At 43.2% G+C, this 20,454-nt stretch overlaps 2 protein-coding genes across 6 annotated transcripts; one reads left to right on the forward strand and one right to left on the reverse strand.

The window, feature by feature from the left end:
- Positions 1-1,028: 1,028 nt before the first annotated feature.
- Positions 1,029-12,537, reverse strand: cul5b (cullin 5b). 4 transcript variants are annotated; one of them, XM_046411224.1, is made up of 19 exons: positions 12,414-12,537; positions 10,753-10,862; positions 10,528-10,627; positions 9,282-9,458; positions 9,008-9,149; positions 8,603-8,748; positions 7,290-7,370; positions 6,714-6,807; positions 5,711-5,841; positions 5,431-5,538; positions 5,270-5,334; positions 5,041-5,173; positions 4,744-4,875; positions 4,462-4,585; positions 4,166-4,341; positions 3,458-3,619; positions 3,123-3,241; positions 2,365-2,488; positions 1,029-2,171 (listed from the first exon to the last, which is right to left on the reverse strand). In XM_046411224.1, the coding sequence occupies exons 1-19, from the start codon at positions 12,435-12,437 to the stop codon at positions 1,977-1,979; spliced, it is 2,343 nt and encodes a 780-aa protein (XP_046267180.1). In that variant the 5' UTR covers positions 12,438-12,537; the 3' UTR covers positions 1,029-1,976. The 4 variants fall into 4 exon arrangements, with proteins under 4 accessions (XP_046267180.1, XP_046267179.1, XP_046267181.1 ...); XM_046411223.1 differs by having other exon boundaries at positions 6,669-6,807; XM_046411225.1 differs by lacking the exon at positions 12,414-12,537 and adding an exon at positions 12,266-12,405 and having other exon boundaries at positions 6,669-6,807.
- A 1,804-nt stretch (positions 12,538-14,341) lies between these two features.
- On the forward strand, positions 14,342-19,869 carry LOC124071155 (solute carrier family 35 member F2-like). Of its 2 annotated transcripts, none has more exons than XM_046411624.1 (9): positions 14,342-14,487; positions 15,246-15,351; positions 16,153-16,325; positions 16,766-16,893; positions 17,471-17,630; positions 17,934-18,090; positions 18,454-18,506; positions 18,626-18,780; positions 19,119-19,869. In XM_046411624.1, exons 2-9 carry the CDS (start codon positions 15,263-15,265, stop codon positions 19,338-19,340), a joined length of 1,137 nt encoding a protein of 378 aa, XP_046267580.1. In that variant the 5' UTR covers positions 14,342-14,487; positions 15,246-15,262; the 3' UTR covers positions 19,341-19,869. The 2 variants fall into 2 exon arrangements, with proteins under 2 accessions (XP_046267580.1, XP_046267579.1); XM_046411623.1 differs by lacking the exon at positions 14,342-14,487 and adding an exon at positions 14,553-14,753.
- The last annotated feature ends 585 nt before the right edge of the window (positions 19,870-20,454 follow it).

Genomic DNA, 20,454 nt, shown 5'->3' on the forward strand with positions numbered 1-20,454 from the left:
TACGTGGAGCGTTACTGCAGGCCAATATATTAGCAAATGGGAATCAGTGTGAAGATACTGATTAAATTTCTTGAGCAGCTTCACTTCAAGTCAACAGAGGAGCACCAACATGCAGTTAAACACCAACGGTGAAGACATGCAAGGCAGTTTGCTTCTCTGTGTTTTAAAAGAACAATGAGAGAGGCAGTGAGTGAAACAGAAATCCGTTTTAAAAACCCATTTCCTGCTGCTCATCACTGCTTCTAAACCTGGTTTGGCTAAGCACTCTGGTGCCATCTACTGGCTGGCCAGCAGATGGCAGCAGAGCCTCCATAGACAGAGTATCACTTACCAATAAACTGGTATTATTAATAAAGATGGTGTGTTTGTGGGTGGAACATGACAATGTGACTGCCAGGACAAGCGAGACAGGAAATTAAATTAATGAAGGAGCTTTAAGCAGACAAGGAGATGATGTGCTTCAAGTTGCTGCTCTTCACTGTAAGTTTCTATTCATTTTATTCAGCTCATGAATCCTAGACTTTAATGAACTTCTGACTTTGCCTCGAGACAGGAGGTTACCATGGGGATGGGATTTTTGGTTTAGATGACTCCCACATGGTGGTGGCAGCCATGATTAGTAGATATTCAAAGTTCCCAGAGGATGACCATTCAAACTTTTCCTCTTCTGTCACCTGTTAGTCAGAGTTTCTTCTTATCCAGTGAAATATTCCAAAGTAGTGGATGAACTGGCACTTTTTCCCTTCATTTATGGTTCCGAGACGGTAATGACTCTCATGATCCTAAGATTTTTTTTCCTCCAGTGTCCAACACTTTGGTTTATGACCAAATACCTGCAACATTCCCACAAGTCTTTGCCGTAGTTTGAGTTTAGTGTTATTTAGTAAACGTTAGCACGCTAACAAGCTTAACTAAGATGCAGATCATGACTAAACATTTCCCCAAAGATAAATAATTTCCTTTACATGCAGACCAAAAGATCACGAGGAACTGATTTCCTGAGGTCGGATGAATGACAAGCCTGCGTGTTTTATAATAAGGTGCTGTTTATTTAATCATTTCATTATTCACATCTCATGGTACACTCTCCTATACCTTTGAATTGTAGTATTTACCATGTGTAATACTGACCTCGGCCTCTTCTCCCAGGCTTTCTGCAGGAAACAGAGCTGTCACTAATATGATCTGAGCTCCGGGTTCGACTCCAACAGCACCTCTGCCTCTGGGTACGTGTGGCGGAGGGAAATGGATTTTGGATTATAGCAATATGCTAATTTTGTTTGCCACATACTCCTTTTTACCCAGAGAAAGAGGCTTGACGAGGTTCGCTCAACGCTGCCGTCTGGTTCAGTCCTGCAGACTGTGAAGTGCTTATCTGGCTCTTTATACACACTGAATGTCCGGATTAAGTGTTTGATCACTTTAACTGTGACTGCAGAGAGTCATGACAGCATCAGGGCGCCCGCGACAAACCAACCAACGTTGCTGTTCAGCGAAAGGGGCAGCGTTTTGTTCAAGGTTCTGATGGTCTGCGTTTGACGTGGATTTAAAACTGGATCTGAAAACATCTGTAGTCCAAAGTTCCTCAGCTTTTCCTGTCAGCATGCCTTTAGACTCGCTGCTGCAGCTGCCCAGGGGACACAGCATGGCATCAAAAACAGACCTTTGACAGGTAACGGCCTCATCTGGACAGCAAAAGAAACTCCCTCCAACTCAGAACAGCTACAACCACTTGGTGAAAACTCCCACTGCAACTCCTGCATTTTCTTTTCTTTGTACAACTTTAAGGCAGGAAGTTCCACTTTTTTTTTTTAAATAGGTAGGTCTCAGTCTTTAATTCATGCCTCCCTGCACAAGATTGGATTTTTTAATTTTTTTTTTTAAATAGAGGACGGGGGAGCCTGGAAGTATCCTAGTGTCCATCAGGCCTGATCCACTGAAACCAAAGTCAACGCGCGTCGTCCTGACGTGCTGTGCTATGCCATGTAGATGAAGGTGTTTATATCGGTCTCGTCCCGCTTTATGTACTTGTGATCTATCAGCCACTCGATCTGCTCCTTGATCATCTTCTTCTGTGGTAAAAACATGTTCTTTAGGATCTCCACCAGCTCCGTCTGCAGCTGGGCGTTGTTGATGCGCTTCCTCATCTTCATGATCTGAATTATGGCCTCCTGGACGTGGGAAGCAAGACAGAACGGCGTGAAAAGCTAGCGAGACAGATGGATTATATTGTAGCCTGTGAGTTTATACAAACAAAACCACAGGAGTCTGTTGAAACTCCATGATGGGAGACGGAAGGCGAAACCATTTACTCACAGCAGGCTGCGTTACACAACAGAGGGGAGACCAGCAGTATGTCCATACCTGCGTTCTTAGTATCCTGAGCTGAACGATGCCCTCATTCTCCTCCTCTCTCATTCGCTCCGTGGTGAGCTGCAGCCGACCAATCAGGTTAATCTTCCCTCTTTTCTGAACTTTGGAGTTTTTTCTGTAAAGTTGATTTAAAAAAAAAAACACCAACAACACGAAAACCATGTCATGTCAATGTGCGGTACAGCAAAATCCCAACAACAGACCACTTGTGTCACTTCCTGGGTGTCGTGTTTAGCGTGGACTGAAATTTGTGCTACCCAAGAAAAGAAAAAATACGCCAAAAGTTTCTTCCTATGAGAACGCTTGCACTCTTTAACAGTTACAATCAGATCCTGCTGCGTCGGAACATTTAAATGACTAATGAAGGGACCTGCTGTGTGGCCAATGAGTGAAATTATAATCTGAGTATCAGAGAGCTGGAGATGTACAGTATTACTGCTGCTGATGGCTACAGATATTCAACTCTTGCCAAACAAATCACAACAACTGCATTTTGAGCGATGGTGAACGTAATCTATGGACAACACTGAGGGGGTTTTGCCTCCTCAGTGGATGCTTTCCTGGGATGCTAACCTGTGAAACAAGAAACAACAGAAACTGATGACATTCCTAAGAACTGATGGAAGGACAACAACACAACTACTAACTGGAAAAAGTTCAAGACTTTGAGTTTCCTCTGCCTTTAAACAAAATGACCACAGTGCAGACAGCAGAGTTAGAGAGACGGAGTGATGCTGCCTCTTCCTTACATGAGGGAAAACTCCTGGTTGACATAAAATAGTGTTCCTTCTGCAAAGTCTTTGGGTGAAGACACCACCGGGTCGTAGGACAACACCTGCCGCTTGAGCTTGGGAAACGCCACCAGAGACTGGGACGGGATGGTTCAGGGGGAAACAGCAAAGAAAGAAAAACAAACAATAAGATTAATGAAACAGAATTAAAACAAGCTACTGCAGTCATAAAACTCCACGGTAACTAAGAGCACTGCGGAGACCAAATCTGTGATTCAGAGATGTGAACTTCCTGATTAATTTGTGACAACCGACGACGGAGCTAATGGTGGCGTTTTATCGGCTCCATTTACCCAAAGAGTGCGTCGCAGCTCCGCGTCTGGCAGCTCAGTGGCCAGCTTGAGGTTTTCAAAGCTGATCCTCTCTCTGGGCCTCTGGTTCCAGGCAAACAGCACAGCCAGCTGGAAGGTGGTCACCTCCAGGTCGTACTGGCCCACCTCGTTCTTAAAGGTTATCTGGAGACATTTTGACATTTTGTTTAGTCCTTTCCCCTTTTATTCAGATTCTGATTTTAAAGTAAGAGCAAAACGCAGATTACAGATTAGACTGTAACAATCAAAGTATAGGAGTCTAATGTGACATCACTTGTCCAAAACCACAAGCTCGCAATCAGTCAAAATGAGTTTTATGTTGGAAGAAGACAAAAAAAAGCAAAAGACGAGCTGCTTAAATTTACTGAAAGATCTGCTGAGTGGACGATAAGCATGCAGTGCGTGTGGAAACTGCCACCGTGTGCTAATCAGGAAAATATCTGAGGGATGTTTGCTTGTCATTATGTCCTCTCACATACAGCATATTCACAAAAGGTCGATGGAGGTGATGATTGCTCATAAAAGGTTTGAAGCTGATGATACATACAAAATCCCAGTCTAAATTATTGTGTTTTAATCAGATACTCTGTTAAGAGGAGTTAGGAACTAATGAATAAAGGCATGTGTCCAAATAAAGCCCCCACCTCTCTTTAGTTTCTACAGAGTCTTAATAAGACACGCGACACTCACAATGCCGTTGGACATGAGGTGATGCCAGTGAAGCTTCCTGCCGCTGTGGTTCTTCTTGTAGAAGTCTTCTACCTCCGGTATCAAATCTTCGAGCTCTGTAGGCAGAGAGACGAAAACCTTCTCGCTGCTCCTCGACCAGGCTCCAGCATTCAGGATCTTTATGTTGACAGAGTCGGCTGAAGGGGAACATACGAAGACACGAGTCACTGAGTGATGTGTCGTCCATCTTTATATGCAGTCAGCGGTCTGGACTCTCCATGTGAAGTGTGTCGGTGAGATGCACGTCTGCTTCTTACCTGGTAAAGCAAGCTTGTTATGTTTGTGCATTTCTTTGAAAGACTGGTTGAGGTCCTCTGACACCTTGATGTCTTGAAACATCCTGGCCAGCTTGTTGACGTAGTCAGCTGGCATTCCTACCTCCTGTCGGGATACATGACATCACAGGTAGACAGTCTTTACAGGTGATAAAAGCAACAAATGAACCAAAACAAAAGGGACTTTTCAGCCTGGTAGAAACTGAATGGCACAGTAAAGGCTACTCGCTCTCATTCAGACACATGCAGCCACCCAGATCTCACCCTGAGCCACTCCACCATGTTCTCCTCTATCTCGCTGTCCGCCGAGATGTCCAGGATGAGCCGACGGGTCAGGTGGGCTTTGTGGTAGCGCATGAACACGTCTTTGTTCTGGACGTACTTCAGCACTAACAGCTGCGATAGGCACACAGACGATCACCGACACCAACTCATCAGCTTCATATTGAATACTGAATCCAACAATCAAGAATTCAAAACACGTCTGAAAAATGTTCGACCAGTTTGTTACCAGTTTCAAAGCTAACATAACGAAGACACAAAGGTTCCCCTGAAACGTACCACTTCCTTAAGCTTGGCCTCTATCTCCTCTGAGGTGAGCTTCTTGCTCAGTGGGGTCTTCCTCAACAGCATGTCACAGTAGTTGGCCAGCAGCTCCGGACACTTGGACTCTGGTTGAGTTTTCAGACCTACCCTGTGAACACAGCAGGGAAAAACCCAGTGAAGTCCAACATTAAAAGCTTAATCGCTCAAAATGAAATCTTAATTTCATACAGGCAGCATCTCTTACCCTTTCTGTTTCATGGGAAGTTCTAATTTAAAGATAGTGGCATCGTTCACAACAGCTTTATATGCCTGCGAAGGAAAACAGGATCGGCGTCGGTTAAGAACGTCTTCTGAAAGGTGCGAAAGCTTGTGATTAATGGACACGTTAGCAAAAGTGGAGCTCACTTTGTCTCTAGCTGTCAGGAAGCGCGGGTCGTCCTGAAAAGCCTCTTTCACCAGTCGACTGAAGCGGTTAAACAAGGTGAGCAGCTGCTCCACATATTTCTCTGAGTCCTGCAACAAGGAACAGATGATGTAACTGTGAGTGCACGGCTGTCATAACAGACTTCAATGACGTCTAAAACAGTGAAAATGAGTTGTAAAATGATAGAATCATCCTTTAACGTCAAGCCACATTAATCATTAACTCCCCACTCTGGTCAGTGTGCAGGTCTGCGACACTCACAGAGGTGATGGTCTCCGCTGAAGCCACCATGTCAGCCAGGCCAGCGCTCATGATGTGCTCCTCCAGGTCCTTCAGCATGGGCTCGATGCCACTGGGCACTTTGTCCATGAGAGAGAACATCAGGTGCAACTCTGTGATGAAGACAGAAGCAGAATTATCACCTCTGCAGACACGCTGGGATTCCGAGCTACGAGCAACCAGAGGAAACCAGAGGACGCCGAGCATCTGCAGAGACACGCAGAGTGCAAAAACATGCAGAAAGAAACAGAACCACTCTGGTGTCACTTATTGTTTAGAAATGTCATGAGTTAAGTGGAATCTGAACATAGTAAACACTATAGATAAGCATTAGCCGAGGCACTACAGGGTAACTCAGTACCTGATCTGGCATACTGAATACTGAGCTTTCATTTGGCAGCTGCATTTTAAAACTAGCAGAAGATGGGCTACTTTAAAATCCATTACTGTGGAAGACCTTTATCCACTTGTTCAATCAGACACACACACACACTCACAGATGTATTAAAAAATAATGACGGGTGGTTTATGCAGCCCAGACACAGAGCGTACGTCTCAATTATAAAAATATTCTTCAGTATAAACTCAAATGTAATCTTTAGGATCATTTATCATCGTATTTTGCATTTGAATCATCAACGTTGCATAAGCTCATTTTAGGGAGTGCGAGTGGTTTTTAAAACAGAGACAACTGCACACAACATTGGGGGCTGCAATCAGCTGTGGGCTTCAACTTGAGGCCTGATTTTTTAGCTTGTATTTGTTTACATAACATGTACTTTATATTTAAGCAGATTTAGTTCAACTTTTGAGAGATCAGCAACGATATCCTCAGTGCATCATCACCCATCGGGGCAGCGACGTCAAAACACATGGACGTTCTACGGGCGTTCAGGTGCTACACAAGAAGGTTTGGTCAGGGCTATTTCCTGGGGCAAACCTGAGCTGGCAGAGCCTTTGGTGGGAGCGGTCCTGCCGTACTCACTCTCAGTCTCATTTCGTTTGATCATGCCCGGACACTCGGCTAAGATGGTCTCCTTGAACGACGTTACCAGTGCATTGACGCAACACTCCATTAACTGGGAGGACAAACAGATAGAAAGAAGGCATACATCAGAGACGTGTACAGCACATCAACAAAATATAGCATCCTGGGAATTGAGCTCCGTTGTTTTGCCGCAGGGAGCCGAGGGACATTGACATAAATCTCATGTCTGAACTGATCTGTACACGAGTGGAAATGTAGGACAAAATGTGCGTCTCTCTGTACAGACATGATTCAAATCAACCTAACAACATATTAAGCCTGACAACAACACTACAGGGAGGAAAGACAGTGGGCCATGGATTGGGTCCCACAGGAGACATACTGGTGTTACAGCAGCACAAGGACAGGTTTTACTACACATAAATATGGAAATGTAATAAATAGCAGTATGTAAAAAAAAAAAAAAAAAAAAAAAAAAAGAAGAATAGATTAACCGTGATGTGGCTTTAATGAGCAGTATAACAATTAAATACACCACTGAGATGTTAAACCGTAATCCTGTGTAACACTCACTGCTTGTACAGAGTTACAGTCACGTCTGGTCTCCAGGTATCGCAGTGCTCGTTTCTCCTCTTCCCTCAGCTTTGAATCGGCCTGGTGAATACACATACAAATATCCACATAAAATACTCAGCAGCATCTCAGACAGTACTACACATAACAGCATATAGTTTTATTTCTGTTGCAAAGTATGAAGTCCTGTGTGCACTGAACACAAGATGAGAGACAAGAACTTAGTTCAGGGGATCTGAAATAATCAATGACTTCCATCCATCCATTTTCTATATCGTGTATCCGACAGGGTCTCGGGGGGGGGGCACTATCCCAGTCAGCAAGAGGCGGGGTTCACCCTGGACTGGTCGCCAGTCAATCGCAGGGCTGACACCTCACACCTCACACTCGCCAATGAACCTGATGTGCGTCTTTTTGGGATTGTAGGAGGAAGCCGGAGAACCCGGAGAAAACCCAGACAGACACAGGGAGAACATGCAAACTCCACACAGAAGAACCCCAGAACGGGATTTGAATATTTAAAAGGCCAAGAAAAAAGGAAGGTTTTACTGTAAAATAAAAGCCTTCCAGAAAATCATCTATGAAGGAGCCGAGCCTGCTTGACTGCAGACTCCACATTCACATGAAGTAATAAAGCCTGAACGTAGTGTGACTGAGACTGAACGTTTCTGCTGTGCTTCAGCTTTGTTTGAGCTGATGTCTGACTGTTTTCTCTTTTGCTTCACCCAACTGGATTCTCGCCAGCATTATCAAATCAGGCAACAGGAGCCTCAACACATGTCTCAAGTTTCTGCTTTGTTATAAAAATGTAACTGCGGGACGGCAGCTATTATTTTTGTTAGGAAGAGAAGTTAAGGTTGTTTTATTTCAGTGCAAGCAGAGAGCATGCTGGGAGCAGAAAACAGAAACTGCAGAGTGGCTGAGAGTAAAGTGATTAACAAGGAGTAGAAACTGCTGCCATTTCAGCATTTCAAACCGTTAGTAACTGACTGGCAGCAGATTAGTATCACAAAAATGTATTTATGTCTCAACTTCATGGCGTGATTTGCTGCACTTTGTGATGAAAAGTGGCTAGAAAAGGTCATTACTCAATAAAGAGCACACATGAAGAAAATCAGATTTGATTTGACTGTCTGAAGTGATTAAAAACCCTGACAACTGTCATACCTGATGCGTGTTTTCAAACCCGTAACCAACCAACAAAACAGAGGGACCCAAACAGTGGAAGATAAACAGGGTTTTGATCTTGGATCTCACTGCTCATAGTAAGAAGCTGACTGAGGGCCTTTAACACATCCAGAAGTAAAACTCACATATTTCATGTAGTTTTGGACCCCATTTTGCTGAAGGTAGGCGGGCGCCTGGGTTCTGTAGAATCTCTCAGTAGAGTCCATGTACGCCTTCTCGAAGTTGTCCCTGTAGATCTGCAGCTTGTCTTCAGGGTTGGAGCACAGGTTCACTGCTCAGACAGGAAAACCCAGAGACATCACACCACAAAGAGGGTCTCGCCGACAATGCAGTCCATCATGATCAGAAACATAAGACTCTAGTCTAACACGTGAACCTACTGTGACTCTCTTACAGCTGCAAGTCTGGTTCAGGACAAAGTTTTTGGCTCAGACATAAAGAATCAATACTGAATATTGTCATGGACCTGTAAGGCTTGCAGAGTGCAGATATCTGAATTGTAAGGAGGCCTGTGTTACTGCTTTTCTCACCGTAAGACTCTCGCACTCCAATGACCAGCTGAGAGTCAAAGGCCTCCCCCAGCCTCTCTGCGTGGACCAGCTTCATGGCACTGTCCTGTAGCCTGTTTTTAATGTTGGAGAAGATGGATTCGTTCCATGTGTCCAGCATCAGCTGACGTCACCACAGTGAGGACAGAGACGCATAATCAGAATGCAGTGTTACTCACAGTATGCACAACATGCTTAATGGGGTTTCACAGCAAAATGTTTACTCGCACTTTGCCCACTTCCTGCTCGGCCTCACCTTGCGGACGATGCTGTCCTCCACGTTGGACTTCTTGTTGCTTCCTTGCTTGCCCATCAGCGTGATCTCCAGCTGACAGAAAGGCTTGGGCAAGATGTCACACTGTGTGAAGAACTTCCTCCACTCCACGATGTAAGCCTTGAGCAACGCCGTGTCATCCTGGTGACTCAACACCCGCTTAGAAAGGGTGAGAAACACAAGGCTGGTTAACACCTGCTGAATATCTTGCACATCAATACGTGTTGATGGTGAGAATTAGAAAGCCGCTGTGGTAAACCAGCAGCAGATGCTTGTCTGCTTTGTGAAGACAGAATGTCATGATTTAGATGTAATCCAAGCTCTTTAATGAGCTGCAGTTGTGCATTTATGTTTTCAACAATCGCACATGCAGAAATGGACACCAGCAGTCATATGATGAATGAGAAAAAAATATTTGCATGGAAATCTGTGCACACACACTTTAAACTCATCAGTAAACTGACTGAGTGGATTAATAAATCAAGTGGAGCATTTAGAGGAAACATTAAAGTGAGGCTTCTAGAAAAAAAGCAGGGCATTACCATAAAACAAAGTTTTTAAGTGACATATTGCAATAACACAGTCTTTGTACAACAAAATTTCTCAAAATACTTTCCCTTTCATGTATGTGATGGATTAATGAAACAGGACTTGCACAGTATTTAAATGATATAAATTTCAAGGTGGTTGTTTGTCACTCTGTTGGGCGCAGCACATACAAAAGGACACAATACAGTATACAAATTACATTACCTCAGCACTATCCAACTCAAAACCTCTTTGGTTCTGAAGGGTCAAGATTCATGTCGTTATCTTATCGCCGCCATGAACACAACTCAGCTAATCACTGTACAAATATTTCTGTCCTCTTACAGTTTATTCATTTATGTGCTCCTTTTATGCACCCGTTCGGCTCCGTTTGTGAACCCACTTACATGCATTTCAACATATACAAATGTATCACATAAGCGAAACAGTAGCCTCGACAGAGCAGACTGCAAAGCAGCTACCAGACATTCCTCTTTCTCAATAAAGGCTCACTCACTGTGGACAAATCGGCTCACTAACCATATTTACATATACAGTACATGCACCTTCGTGTTAAAGCAGGCAACAACTTCACACCTTCTGTGATAATTAAAACACCTCTGAAGTGGACTAATGAAACATGAAACAGCATCATTGCAAAGATGCTGGAGCAAAAATCAAATTACGGTCCCAGTCTTACTGCTTGTGCTTGTTTGATGAAGTCTAAGATGTCCTCTTTGAGGGCCTGGTGGATCTTTGCTGGACCTTTATCATCCCACAGGCATACAGCATGGACGTCTCTGTGGGGAAAAAAAAGAGCAGAAAGAACACTGGAGGAATTGCTTTTATTAACAAATTAACGAGTTCCTGTTGTCCTTCAACATCAGTGCCAAAACCGGAAGCAGATGCATTAAGGTGAACTTACGAGAAGAGGTCAAACCACTGTTGTTTGGTGACGGACTCCTGCCGTAGCAGCTTCAGTACTATGGGACGCATCAGGTCCCATTTGTCCTCAAACTGAAGGGAGCCTTTGTTCTGGAAAGAGACAAGAAGGAAGTGAAGTATATGATTTAAACCGTTCACAGGCTTTGCATCTAAGGTGAGACTGATAACATTAACAATGCTAGAGCAAAACAAAATGTCAGTGGCAGTCAAAATCTGCCATACAATTTGATATTCATCCTGTACTAAGTAATACTTGTTCCAAACTTCCTTTAAAGATCTGCCAATTTTTATTAAATGTGACAAACCTCTTGGACGATTTACCTCAACAATATATGTCACTTTAAAAACAAAATCAAAAAGAAATAATACACAAATTAGAATAATAATACATATGATCATCACACAATATCTGCTTTTGACAGCACTGGAAAAAACACACACAACTCTGGATCAGATTTTCAACCCAAGGCTCGAGACACAGAGCAGGTCTCTCAATCTCCACATCAGCAGTGTCCCCTCTGTTGTGCATTTACTGTATTCTAGTCCAAGCTGATACAACCCAGACCACATCATCAGTGGTTTATTTCTCAGACTTGACCTTTAGAGCCACAGATGGCATCACAGCCTAACAGACCTCACAGGCCGAGTCCCAAGATTAGCCAAAGTCTGCTAAAATTAAAGATATGAACCGTGAACAGAATGTGGTGTAGAGTATGCATGACTGGCCTACAACATGCGAAATTGGCTTTTTAACTTATGTTACTCTATGTGAATATTAACCACACGGACACGAAAGTGCAGGAGTTTTCGAGGAGTGTGAGCTTGTCATCATGTTGGTATAGTGCAAAAACAGAACAGAGGTGGGATAATAATCGGTGCACTTGCTAATTCTGCAGATTAAATTACACGCATGTTTTGGAAATGCCCACCTAGCCAAATACGGTACATAGAGTGAATACTTTCTCTTGCAAAAGCCTTGTATTTTCACTGCAGTGCCACTTTTCTATAAGCGGTATGGATCTCTGGTCTGTGTCTCCTAGCTGTGCCACCTCTCCTGTCCCTCTGTGTGACGATAAAGAGTTATAATTGATTAGGACATAGAGCTAGCGTTTAAAGGTTCTTGTCAAGCTAAGCTTCGTTAGCAATTTAGCAACTGCAGATTAACGTTCCCTCAAAGCACAGAAACTACTACGACAGTTGCTTTTGGCAGCCTTTAGCGTGTATTTTAAGGGGCTGGTCAGCTGCAGGTTCCTGTTCCTCTGAGTGACAGATTATATGAGATTTCTGATGAGCGTATACACAGATCACAGTCATATTTCAGCGCAGATTAAGACAGCGATAGGTCCCGGATCCGTTATCTGTCTCTCCGTTTCTCCGTCTCGCAGCGCATCTGCCTCTTTCCTTCACATTTAGCTGTCTTTTAGCTATTCTGTTTAGCCAGCTAAATCACTGATAGGTAGCTAATGTTAGCCAGATGTAACTTAACTGCTCACAGCTAAAGTCAGCGTTGACAGCACAGCCGCGTACAGGCGCTGTGTGCTGCTCGTTAAGGTTAGAGCTAAACGCTAACATCACACCACGAACGTGACAAGCACTTTAGCGGGCGTTAAATACAAATAATTGAATTGGAGTGGGTCCTACCTTTAGCAAATTAGACGTCGCCATGTTCCCTCAACTTATCCTCTCGTAAAATCTCGCGTGAACTACGAGGAAGGATGAAGATTAACCTTACCGCACCAGCGAGTCTTTCTGGACGGTATTTTAGCTCATTATGAACAGTTAGTCGTCATAAATAAATACTAGAAACATTTAATAGATAAAATTACTATTTTTGTTTTCTTTATTCTAAATTAAATCGACTCCAGTGGACTGAACACGTTGTGTAGATTGCTTTATTTAATTTATTTTATAGTGTTGTACACACTGACCATTTTGAAATATTTTTTCTTATTATTTTTTTATTTCTTATAGTCTTATTGTGTTACTCATACTATTTATAAAGTATTTGTTTGATATATTTGTTCGCGTGCTGCACTTAAGTACATGCTAGAGGTGCTTAAACATTGTGGAGGCTGGCTTCACCACGTTTTCGAGCTGCAGACTGGCTTGGTAAAATTTCCGTAGTATTTTAGGTTACACCCACAGTGCAGTGACTAATGTGCTGAAATTAAATTACCCAGTGGTATGCAAAGTATTAAAAATCGGTCCAATGTTCATAAACTGCTTTAAAATGTTGTTTAGATGAAATATTTCACTGTCAGCCAAAACACCCTGTGTCTCTGATGGGCTCCAGGAAAATCAAGGTTTTGGTGAGCTAAGGGCTTTACAAGTTCAAGGGCCTGGTGGATGTCAGGTCAGCATGTTTCTCTGTGCTGCTGGGTCACCCAGCGCTGGTGTGCACCAGTACAAATGATCTAATAGCTAAATCTGATGTAAACAATCTTTTCCTATTTTGAGATTAATGTTTTTGTGCACAGTCCTTGCTCAATAAAAATAAGGACAAAACGTTAAATTAAATATTTATTAATTAATTAATTTGGCTTTTCTCTCTTTATTTATCTATCTGGGGAAGGTTTGTTACCACATGACAGCCAGATATTACAGCTGCTAATGGTGCAAGACCTTCTACTGGTGTTCTACTGGTTCTACTACCAGTGCTGGATCAGTACCACTGACATGCAGCTGTTCCAACTCTTCACTCCATGATGTTTTTACTGACCTTCAGTCCACTTTTATCATATGCATGGAGAAAACCGGAGACAAAACATCAATGTTTGGCAGCTTCAAGGACAGTTATTGTGTCTTATCATCAGTATGTTTGTTATGCTTTTCTTTCTGTCTGGATATCTTGGTGAAATCCTTTCTCACACAAACAAGAAGGCTTTTAATCCTCGTATAAGGACATCAAAGGAAAAGTGGTGGTTTTTATGTCCAGCTGTCAGTTCTGAAGGTTGAAATCAGGAAGTTAAAAATGTACAGAGAGATGAGAAACTGCTTGAAGATTCAGCAAAGGTTTTCACAGATATTTACTTGTGCTGAGACAAAATATTTTTCAATTCCTCTTTAGCTAATCTTCTAGCAAGCGCTATTGGTTGGCATTGGAAGAAATACGGACATACACACACACACACACACATCTTTACTTTTAAAATACTATTATGAAGTATATTATTATATTAAGTATATTATGAAGTATAGTTATCATTAGTCTCTCAACGAGCTACAGTAAAGTCCCGCTTTTAGACTGATGTATGAGTAATAATAATCTAATTATATTATAAATAATCTTGAAACACTCACAGAGGACATTCTGCACTGAGTAATTTCACTGTATTTATTTTTAACCTGATTACATGTTTTTATTGCATTAACGCTGACAGTACACGACTTTTACTTTTACTATTTAATTAGTATTAGTACTTTTACTTAAGTAAGTGATCTGAATGCTTCCTCCCCAGCTGAACTTGAGTGCCGGTGCATGTTCACATTCCACCTCTCATCAGCACCAGAACGAGTTTGCCTGCACGGTGCGTACGTCATTACATTTTTAATTTGACCAATCAGAGCACAGAAGGCGGTGCCTGTGAACACGAGGCTAGATTGACTCGGGGGTGGGAACGTCTCCCGCGTGGAGTGCGGTGGGTTTTTGACAAACGTAAAAATTGATGGCGGCTGGAGCGGTTCCGACACACCTGCCATGACCGAAGGGGAAAACGTACGTACAGCTTTACATCACTGTAATTTATTAGAAGAGAGCTTGTAGTCACGTTACGCTTGTGTCCAGCTTCGTGTAGTCACAGAAAACCCCGATGAATGACGCTGTCATTCGTGTTTAGAACGCGCTACACCAAACTGCATGGAAGAAAGTGATAGTTTAATATTGCTGTGGTTATTGTTAGTCGTTCATCACTACCCAAACATTATTAACACCGTATTCCAAACCATTGTTTGTTCAAATGAAATCCGGGTGTAGCAGATGTTGTAAGTAAGGGTTATCATAGTTCAATATTTGCGAAACGTTCTTACCTGGTCAGTTTAAAGGAGCCAACACCTCTGATGTATTGCTTTTCTTAAGTGAGACAACTTAAAAGTATAGTGATGTGGACTGTGCCGAACTGTCCACATTACGGAGGAAGTACGTGTTAGGTCTGATTTCATTGGGTGTAGAAGTAATGTCCCAGCTTGGGATTAATAAAGTAAATTAAAAAATAAAATAAATTAAATGAACATTATGTTTGAGTCCAGAAACAAGCCAAAGTAGGTTGTTCGGTGCATCTATTGGACTCATTATTGTGGACCGTAATTCTAGTGAGAATCTTACTATGATCCTCATCAACCACAGACACATTCCTGTGGAGATTTAGTATCATGCTCTGCTTGAGTGGTCTGATGAGGACAGTGAGTGTGAAAGACACTAATTCTTTTCATTTATTCCCAGGTTTTAATCTTTAATCTTTCTGCCTTTCTTTCCAGGTTTAGCCCTGAAAGATATGGAGGGCCCTGAAGGGGAGAGACTGTGTGGGAAATGCAGGGTTGTCTGTGGTTTGCACAGTTACAACTTGAGGGATGTTTTCACATGGTGAGCGTTGATCCAGCTGTTTAGCTGGCTGACATTTAACACAAGACAGTTCGACATGTGACAGTAGGGAGAGCACAGCTGTAGGTGCAGTTAAAACGTTTGTTTCAGATGACAGTACAAATTCACTTTGGTGAACAGACGAATTCACAGCCTCAACTAGTTTTAGCGTCCTGGTCTTGTAGGAGAGTAGAAGTAGCGTAGAAAAGGGCCGTCGTTCCTGTTAATTAACTGATAACACATGCGCTTTTCTCATTCTGACAAATAGAAAAGTCTGCAGTGAAAAAGGCCTACAGCACAGGGTGAAGTGACTCACACTCTCTATTTATTATGTTATTAATGGCGTTTAAGATCTGTTTTGGTCTGTGCATGTACGGGTATGTAACATGTGCATTGTGCCATATTTCAATGTCATATTCATAACAAATGTAATCATGTATAAACTGTACAAGAACAAATAAATGGGAATTAAATGAGCAGAGCCAGAACCAAACAGGACAATACAGCAGTGAAAATGTCTTTCCTAAAACACAGACCCATTGCTGCTTTGAAGAGAAGCGCTTAATCAAGTACAAGTCCAGGTTTTTAAATTTTGATGCTCAGAGAACCTGGATTTACGTAAAGCTCCTCCCTGCTGCCAGGGCTGAGTGAAGGAACCAGCTTTGCCTTCCGGTTCAGTATGTTCTCACAAAGTGTCACCAGGGGGAGCTGTTGTGTTGGGTTGCTTCATCATTCACAGGGGTTGCCTTTGCGGTGTCCTGCCCATGTGCCCATTGACACATGGCGGTCTTGCTCACTCTCCAGGCATCTTCTGAAGACCATAGTCATGGGGCAGGTCTTGTCCCTGCTGATCTGTGGGACAGCAGTGAGCTGTCAGTACTTGGCCAACGCCGGGGTGGAGACGCCCATGCTGCAGAGCTTCCTCAACTACGTCCTGCTGCTGCTCGTCTACACTACCATGCTCTGCACCCGCAAAGGTCAGGATATCTGGTGTCACCTTGTTCTCACTGAGTCAAAACCTGGCGATAAAATAAAATAAAGGCGTCTTTCAGATTTATGGTTAATCGACTGCCTCAGGAATTCAGTGTCTTGCAGTCGGAAGAACTGACACACGTTCAAATACAAACTTAAATGTGCTGTGGTGAGGGCTTTAATTCCCCAGAACTTGTCTCTCCAGGCCACATGTCGCTTGGCCACGTGCCTCCAATTAAGTGATTATAAAGCTACTAAAACTGATCCGTCTCTAATACCCAAAGTGGGGACATTCTGCCCTTCATTCATTCTGCTCCACACGTTTCACAGACGGTTTTATCACCAAGAAGGATGCAAACGTGTGAAGAAAAAAGTGTTAAAAAGCAGCTTTTGAAACAGTACTTTTCCACTCCTACTCTGAAGTTAACCTTTTTGGTTCCCACAGGTGATAGCAACATCCTACACATTTTAAGAACCAAGTGGTGGAAATATTTGGTGATGGGTGTGGCAGATGTGGAGGCAAACTATGCAGTTGTGAAGGCCTACCAATTCACCACTCTGACAAGTATACAGGTAAGAGAAAACAGCCCTGGTTCATCGGTTCAGTGGGCTGGACAAGTTGTGAACTGCTGCTTAAACACAAACAGGACAGTGACTCAGTATTTCATACCATATACAGATGACTCATCAGTATTATTAGTCCTAACAAAATAAAAGGGTTCGATTTCTCATGTCTTGCTCAGGCGACGCTCTAAAACCCAAAGATAACTAACTTACTTACTAGCACAGACAAATTCTCACACAAGAGAAGCTGAAACCAGGGAGCGACCAGCATGTTTACTTAAAAAAATAAAAGTAAAAAGCAGTTTAAATCAGGTAGAATTGAATTACTTGGCCACACTCATCTACTCTTTCATGGTGTGGTGTGTTTTTAAAACCTCACTTTTACCTGGTTGAAATCCGCAGAACCCCTGGATGTTGACTGAAGAGAACCTGATGTTGGAATTAGTGGCAATATGTGAAGTTTTTCATCACTAATGTGTGACCTCGACGTGTCTAATGTTTCACACTGGCTTCAGTGAGTGTTGATGTTGTTATCAGTCAGTCATTTGATGGCAGCTTGTCATCGTGTTGTTACCGTGTGTTTCAGCTGCTGGACTGCTTCGTGATCCCAGTGCTGATGGTGCTGTCCTGGTTCTTCCTGAAGACTCGCTACAGGCTGGTCCACCTTGTAGCCGTGTTGGTGTGTTTGTTGGGGGTGGGGGCCATGGTCGGAGCCGACGTTCTGGCTGGAAGAGACCAGGGATCCAGTAAGGACGACACTCGTGGACCTGTTTTATTGTTTGATTTGTTGAAGGGTTATCCCAGTTTATTAGACGTTGGCGTGTGTTTGCGGTGATGAAGTTGTAGTCACCAGGTTAATCCCTGAGATCAGGGAACGCAGCGCTAAAAACGAGCCTGACTGGACAATAAACAAAACTATTAGAGAAAAGTAAAATTATTTGCCCAGCCTGTCTTTTCTAAACAGCCGTCACAGCACAGACCAAACCACTGACCATACTGACTGTTGGCACATTCATGGTTCTGCTGTCTCCGTCTCTCTCTCTGTGCAGCTAGTGATGTGGTGTTGGGCGATGGCTTGGTCCTGCTCAGCGCTGTCCTCTATGCCGTGTCTAACATGTGCCAGGAGCACACAGTGAAGAACTTGAGCCGAGTTGAGTTCCTGGGCATGATGGGCCTCTTCGGGACCCTCGTCAGTGGCGTTCAGCTGTGAGTCATCCTTTAAATCCGTCATATTGACCGATGTTTGACGAACACAAGCAGGTGCAGCCGCACGCCTCGTAGAACATCTGATTGGCTGCCAGAAGGTTCTGTGAGGTTAAATCTGCATAATTCTGAAAGGTCTCCGTATTAGTTAATCAGCAGTTTGTAGAACAGGAGCTGGAACTGGAACCTGACATGTCATACTTTAGATGAATAAAAACAGTCTTTTATATGTTCGGCTGACCATCACATCATCAGTGTTTGTCCTTCAATGTAAGACACACACACACAGAAATTAAAGCTATAAAAGCTGTTTGTGTTGGGGTTGTTTTTGTCATGAAGTGTTTATTGTGTTGCTTTGCTTTGCAGTGCTGTTCTCGAGACTCGAGCGGTAGCTGCAATACAGTGGGACTTTCACATCTGTAAGTTCACTTTCTGCCTTGTTCATTTCGAGCTCAGCAGTGGGAGAGAGTAACGACCACTGAAGTGTCCTCGAATGAGATATCGTCTCTCACCAAAGTCCATTCGTTGTGCTTTGCAGCCATGCTGTTCGCGGTGTACGTCGTGTGTATGTACGCCCTGTACAGCTTCATGCCTGTGGTGGTGAAGATGACCAGCGCCACTGCGGTCAACCTCTCTCTGCTCACGGCCGACCTCTTCAGCCTCTTCAGCGGCATCTTCCTCTTCCGCTACACAGTGAGTGTCACTGAAGAGCGTCGTGGTGGTGGCAGCTGGTTGCTATAAAGATGCTGTCAGGAAGCTGTTTTAATAAATAAATAAAACCTCAGGAAGAGGAAACTAGCTCATGCAGCTCTGATTTTGTTTCGCACCAGCTGACCCATCTTGAACATCTGTCTCATTTTCTGCAGCTGGTTGTGATGGTTGAACTCTAAAAGTTACTGTAGCAGAAAAGCCATTAGAAGCGGCAGCCTAAGTGAGACACTGTTAAACCCTGAAGCAGCCGTTCAGTGTTGGTTCCAAACTGGAACCTCGGACGGTTTCATTAACACCTCAATCTTGTGTCTCATCCTCAGTTTTCAACCCTGTACATCATCTCGTTTGTCGTCATCACTTTGGGGTTTGTCATGTTCAACGCCGTGCCCACGTACTCCGCTTTACCGGAGTCCAGCTCCAGTGAGGGCGACCCTGCTGAAGCAGCTGCTGAAGGCACCGCCGAGACCTCCTCAGAGTACCTGCTGTCGGCAGACCGGGACCCTGGCAGAACCGAGGCGCTCACCGCCGTGGCTGCACTGTGACTGAAGCCGAGTGAAGGCACGTTACAGAAGTACACGTTGTGTTGTACTTAACCAGAATGTTTGTTGATTTCTGAAAGTGCACTTGTGTTGCATCTCATTGTGTTATATGTTATAATGTTACATCATTTTTTTAAAAGATGTTTCTACACTGACGGTGATCAGAGATCATGTGTTACTAATTCTGTACTGGACGTCAACGTGTTAAACACAAACATTGCACCAGTATGACTATTTATTGTCCCAACACTGACCAGTCTTTTCTCCTTTTATACATGAATATATTTTATATTTTACAGAATACATCAGCAGTGCTCTTTTCAGCCACTGTATTATGTCATTGTTTTTGAATTTGACCACTTGCCACTCGTTTTACATTTGTCGTCTGTGGTGCTGTTAATTTTTTTTTATTTGTTAATTTACCAAATGTACTGTAGATCACATGGCTTTCTTTGCCTTGTGTTGTCAAAAGCAAAGCATGTTGACATGCAGCAAGAGTTTACATTTTTACCATTAAAGCAATTTTCAATACTTTCTTGGTTCTGCATCACTTTACACTTAAAATGTATTTGTTTAGTTACTTTACATAAGTGACAACTACAGGTCTGTGGATGCTACACGTGATGTTGTGTTTTTGAAGGAACTATACACACTAGCCTACTTTAACCAGGGTGTGTGTACGTTTGTGATGAGTGACACTATGAGACTGTTTTTACAGTCATATACTGAAAGCGCAAATTGTCTCTGTGCTCGTTGGAAATCTTGGAGGCGGAGCTTACAAGCATGACTAGTGACATCACAAGTGTTTCGGCAGCCAATCCTGGTCCAGTATTCAGCACACGCAAGTGAAATGTGGACAGGTGGGTCCTCCAGTGCACAAATATTGAGAATGGACTTTAAGTAACTAACAAATTTGGTAAGTAGCTGTGATGTTTCCAGCTTGTTGCTCTGCCCCCCAGTGGGCAAAAAGGGTAATGTCAGTGAAAAACATTTTAAAAAAAGTGGGGTGGGGGGGTGTGTGTGTGTGTGTGTGTGTGTGTGTGTGTGTGTGTGTGTGGGGGGGGGGGGGTTAGAGTAGTAACTCGTAGTGTCGCCCCTGCAGACTTCTTTGAGCAAC

Source organism: Scatophagus argus, chromosome 14 (genome assembly GCF_020382885.2).
Source record: "Scatophagus argus isolate fScaArg1 chromosome 14, fScaArg1.pri, whole genome shotgun sequence".
Taxonomy (NCBI): domain Eukaryota; kingdom Metazoa; phylum Chordata; class Actinopteri; family Scatophagidae; genus Scatophagus; species Scatophagus argus.

Bases quoted from the DNA above. Each gene is read 5' to 3' on its own strand.
- cul5b (XM_046411223.1), bottom strand. From the start codon at position 12,437: ATGGCGACGTCTAATTTGCTAAAG. The intron at 10,863-12,413 runs GTAGGACCCACT...GTCTCTTTCCAG, and splicing joins CGACGTCTAATTTGCTAAAG to AACAAAGGCTCCCTTCAGTT. The intron at 8,749-9,007 runs GTGAGAAAAGCA...CTGTCTGAGCAG, and splicing joins TGGAGTGCGAGAGTCTTACG to TGAACCTGTGCTCCAACCCT.
- LOC124071155 (XM_046411623.1), top strand. From the start codon at position 14,729: ATGAAATCCGGGTGTAGCAGATGTT. The intron at 14,754-15,245 runs GTAAGTAAGGGT...CTTTCTTTCCAG, and splicing joins ATCCGGGTGTAGCAGATGTT to GTTTAGCCCTGAAAGATATG. The intron at 16,894-17,470 runs GTAAGAGAAAAC...CGTGTGTTTCAG, and splicing joins CCACTCTGACAAGTATACAG to CTGCTGGACTGCTTCGTGAT.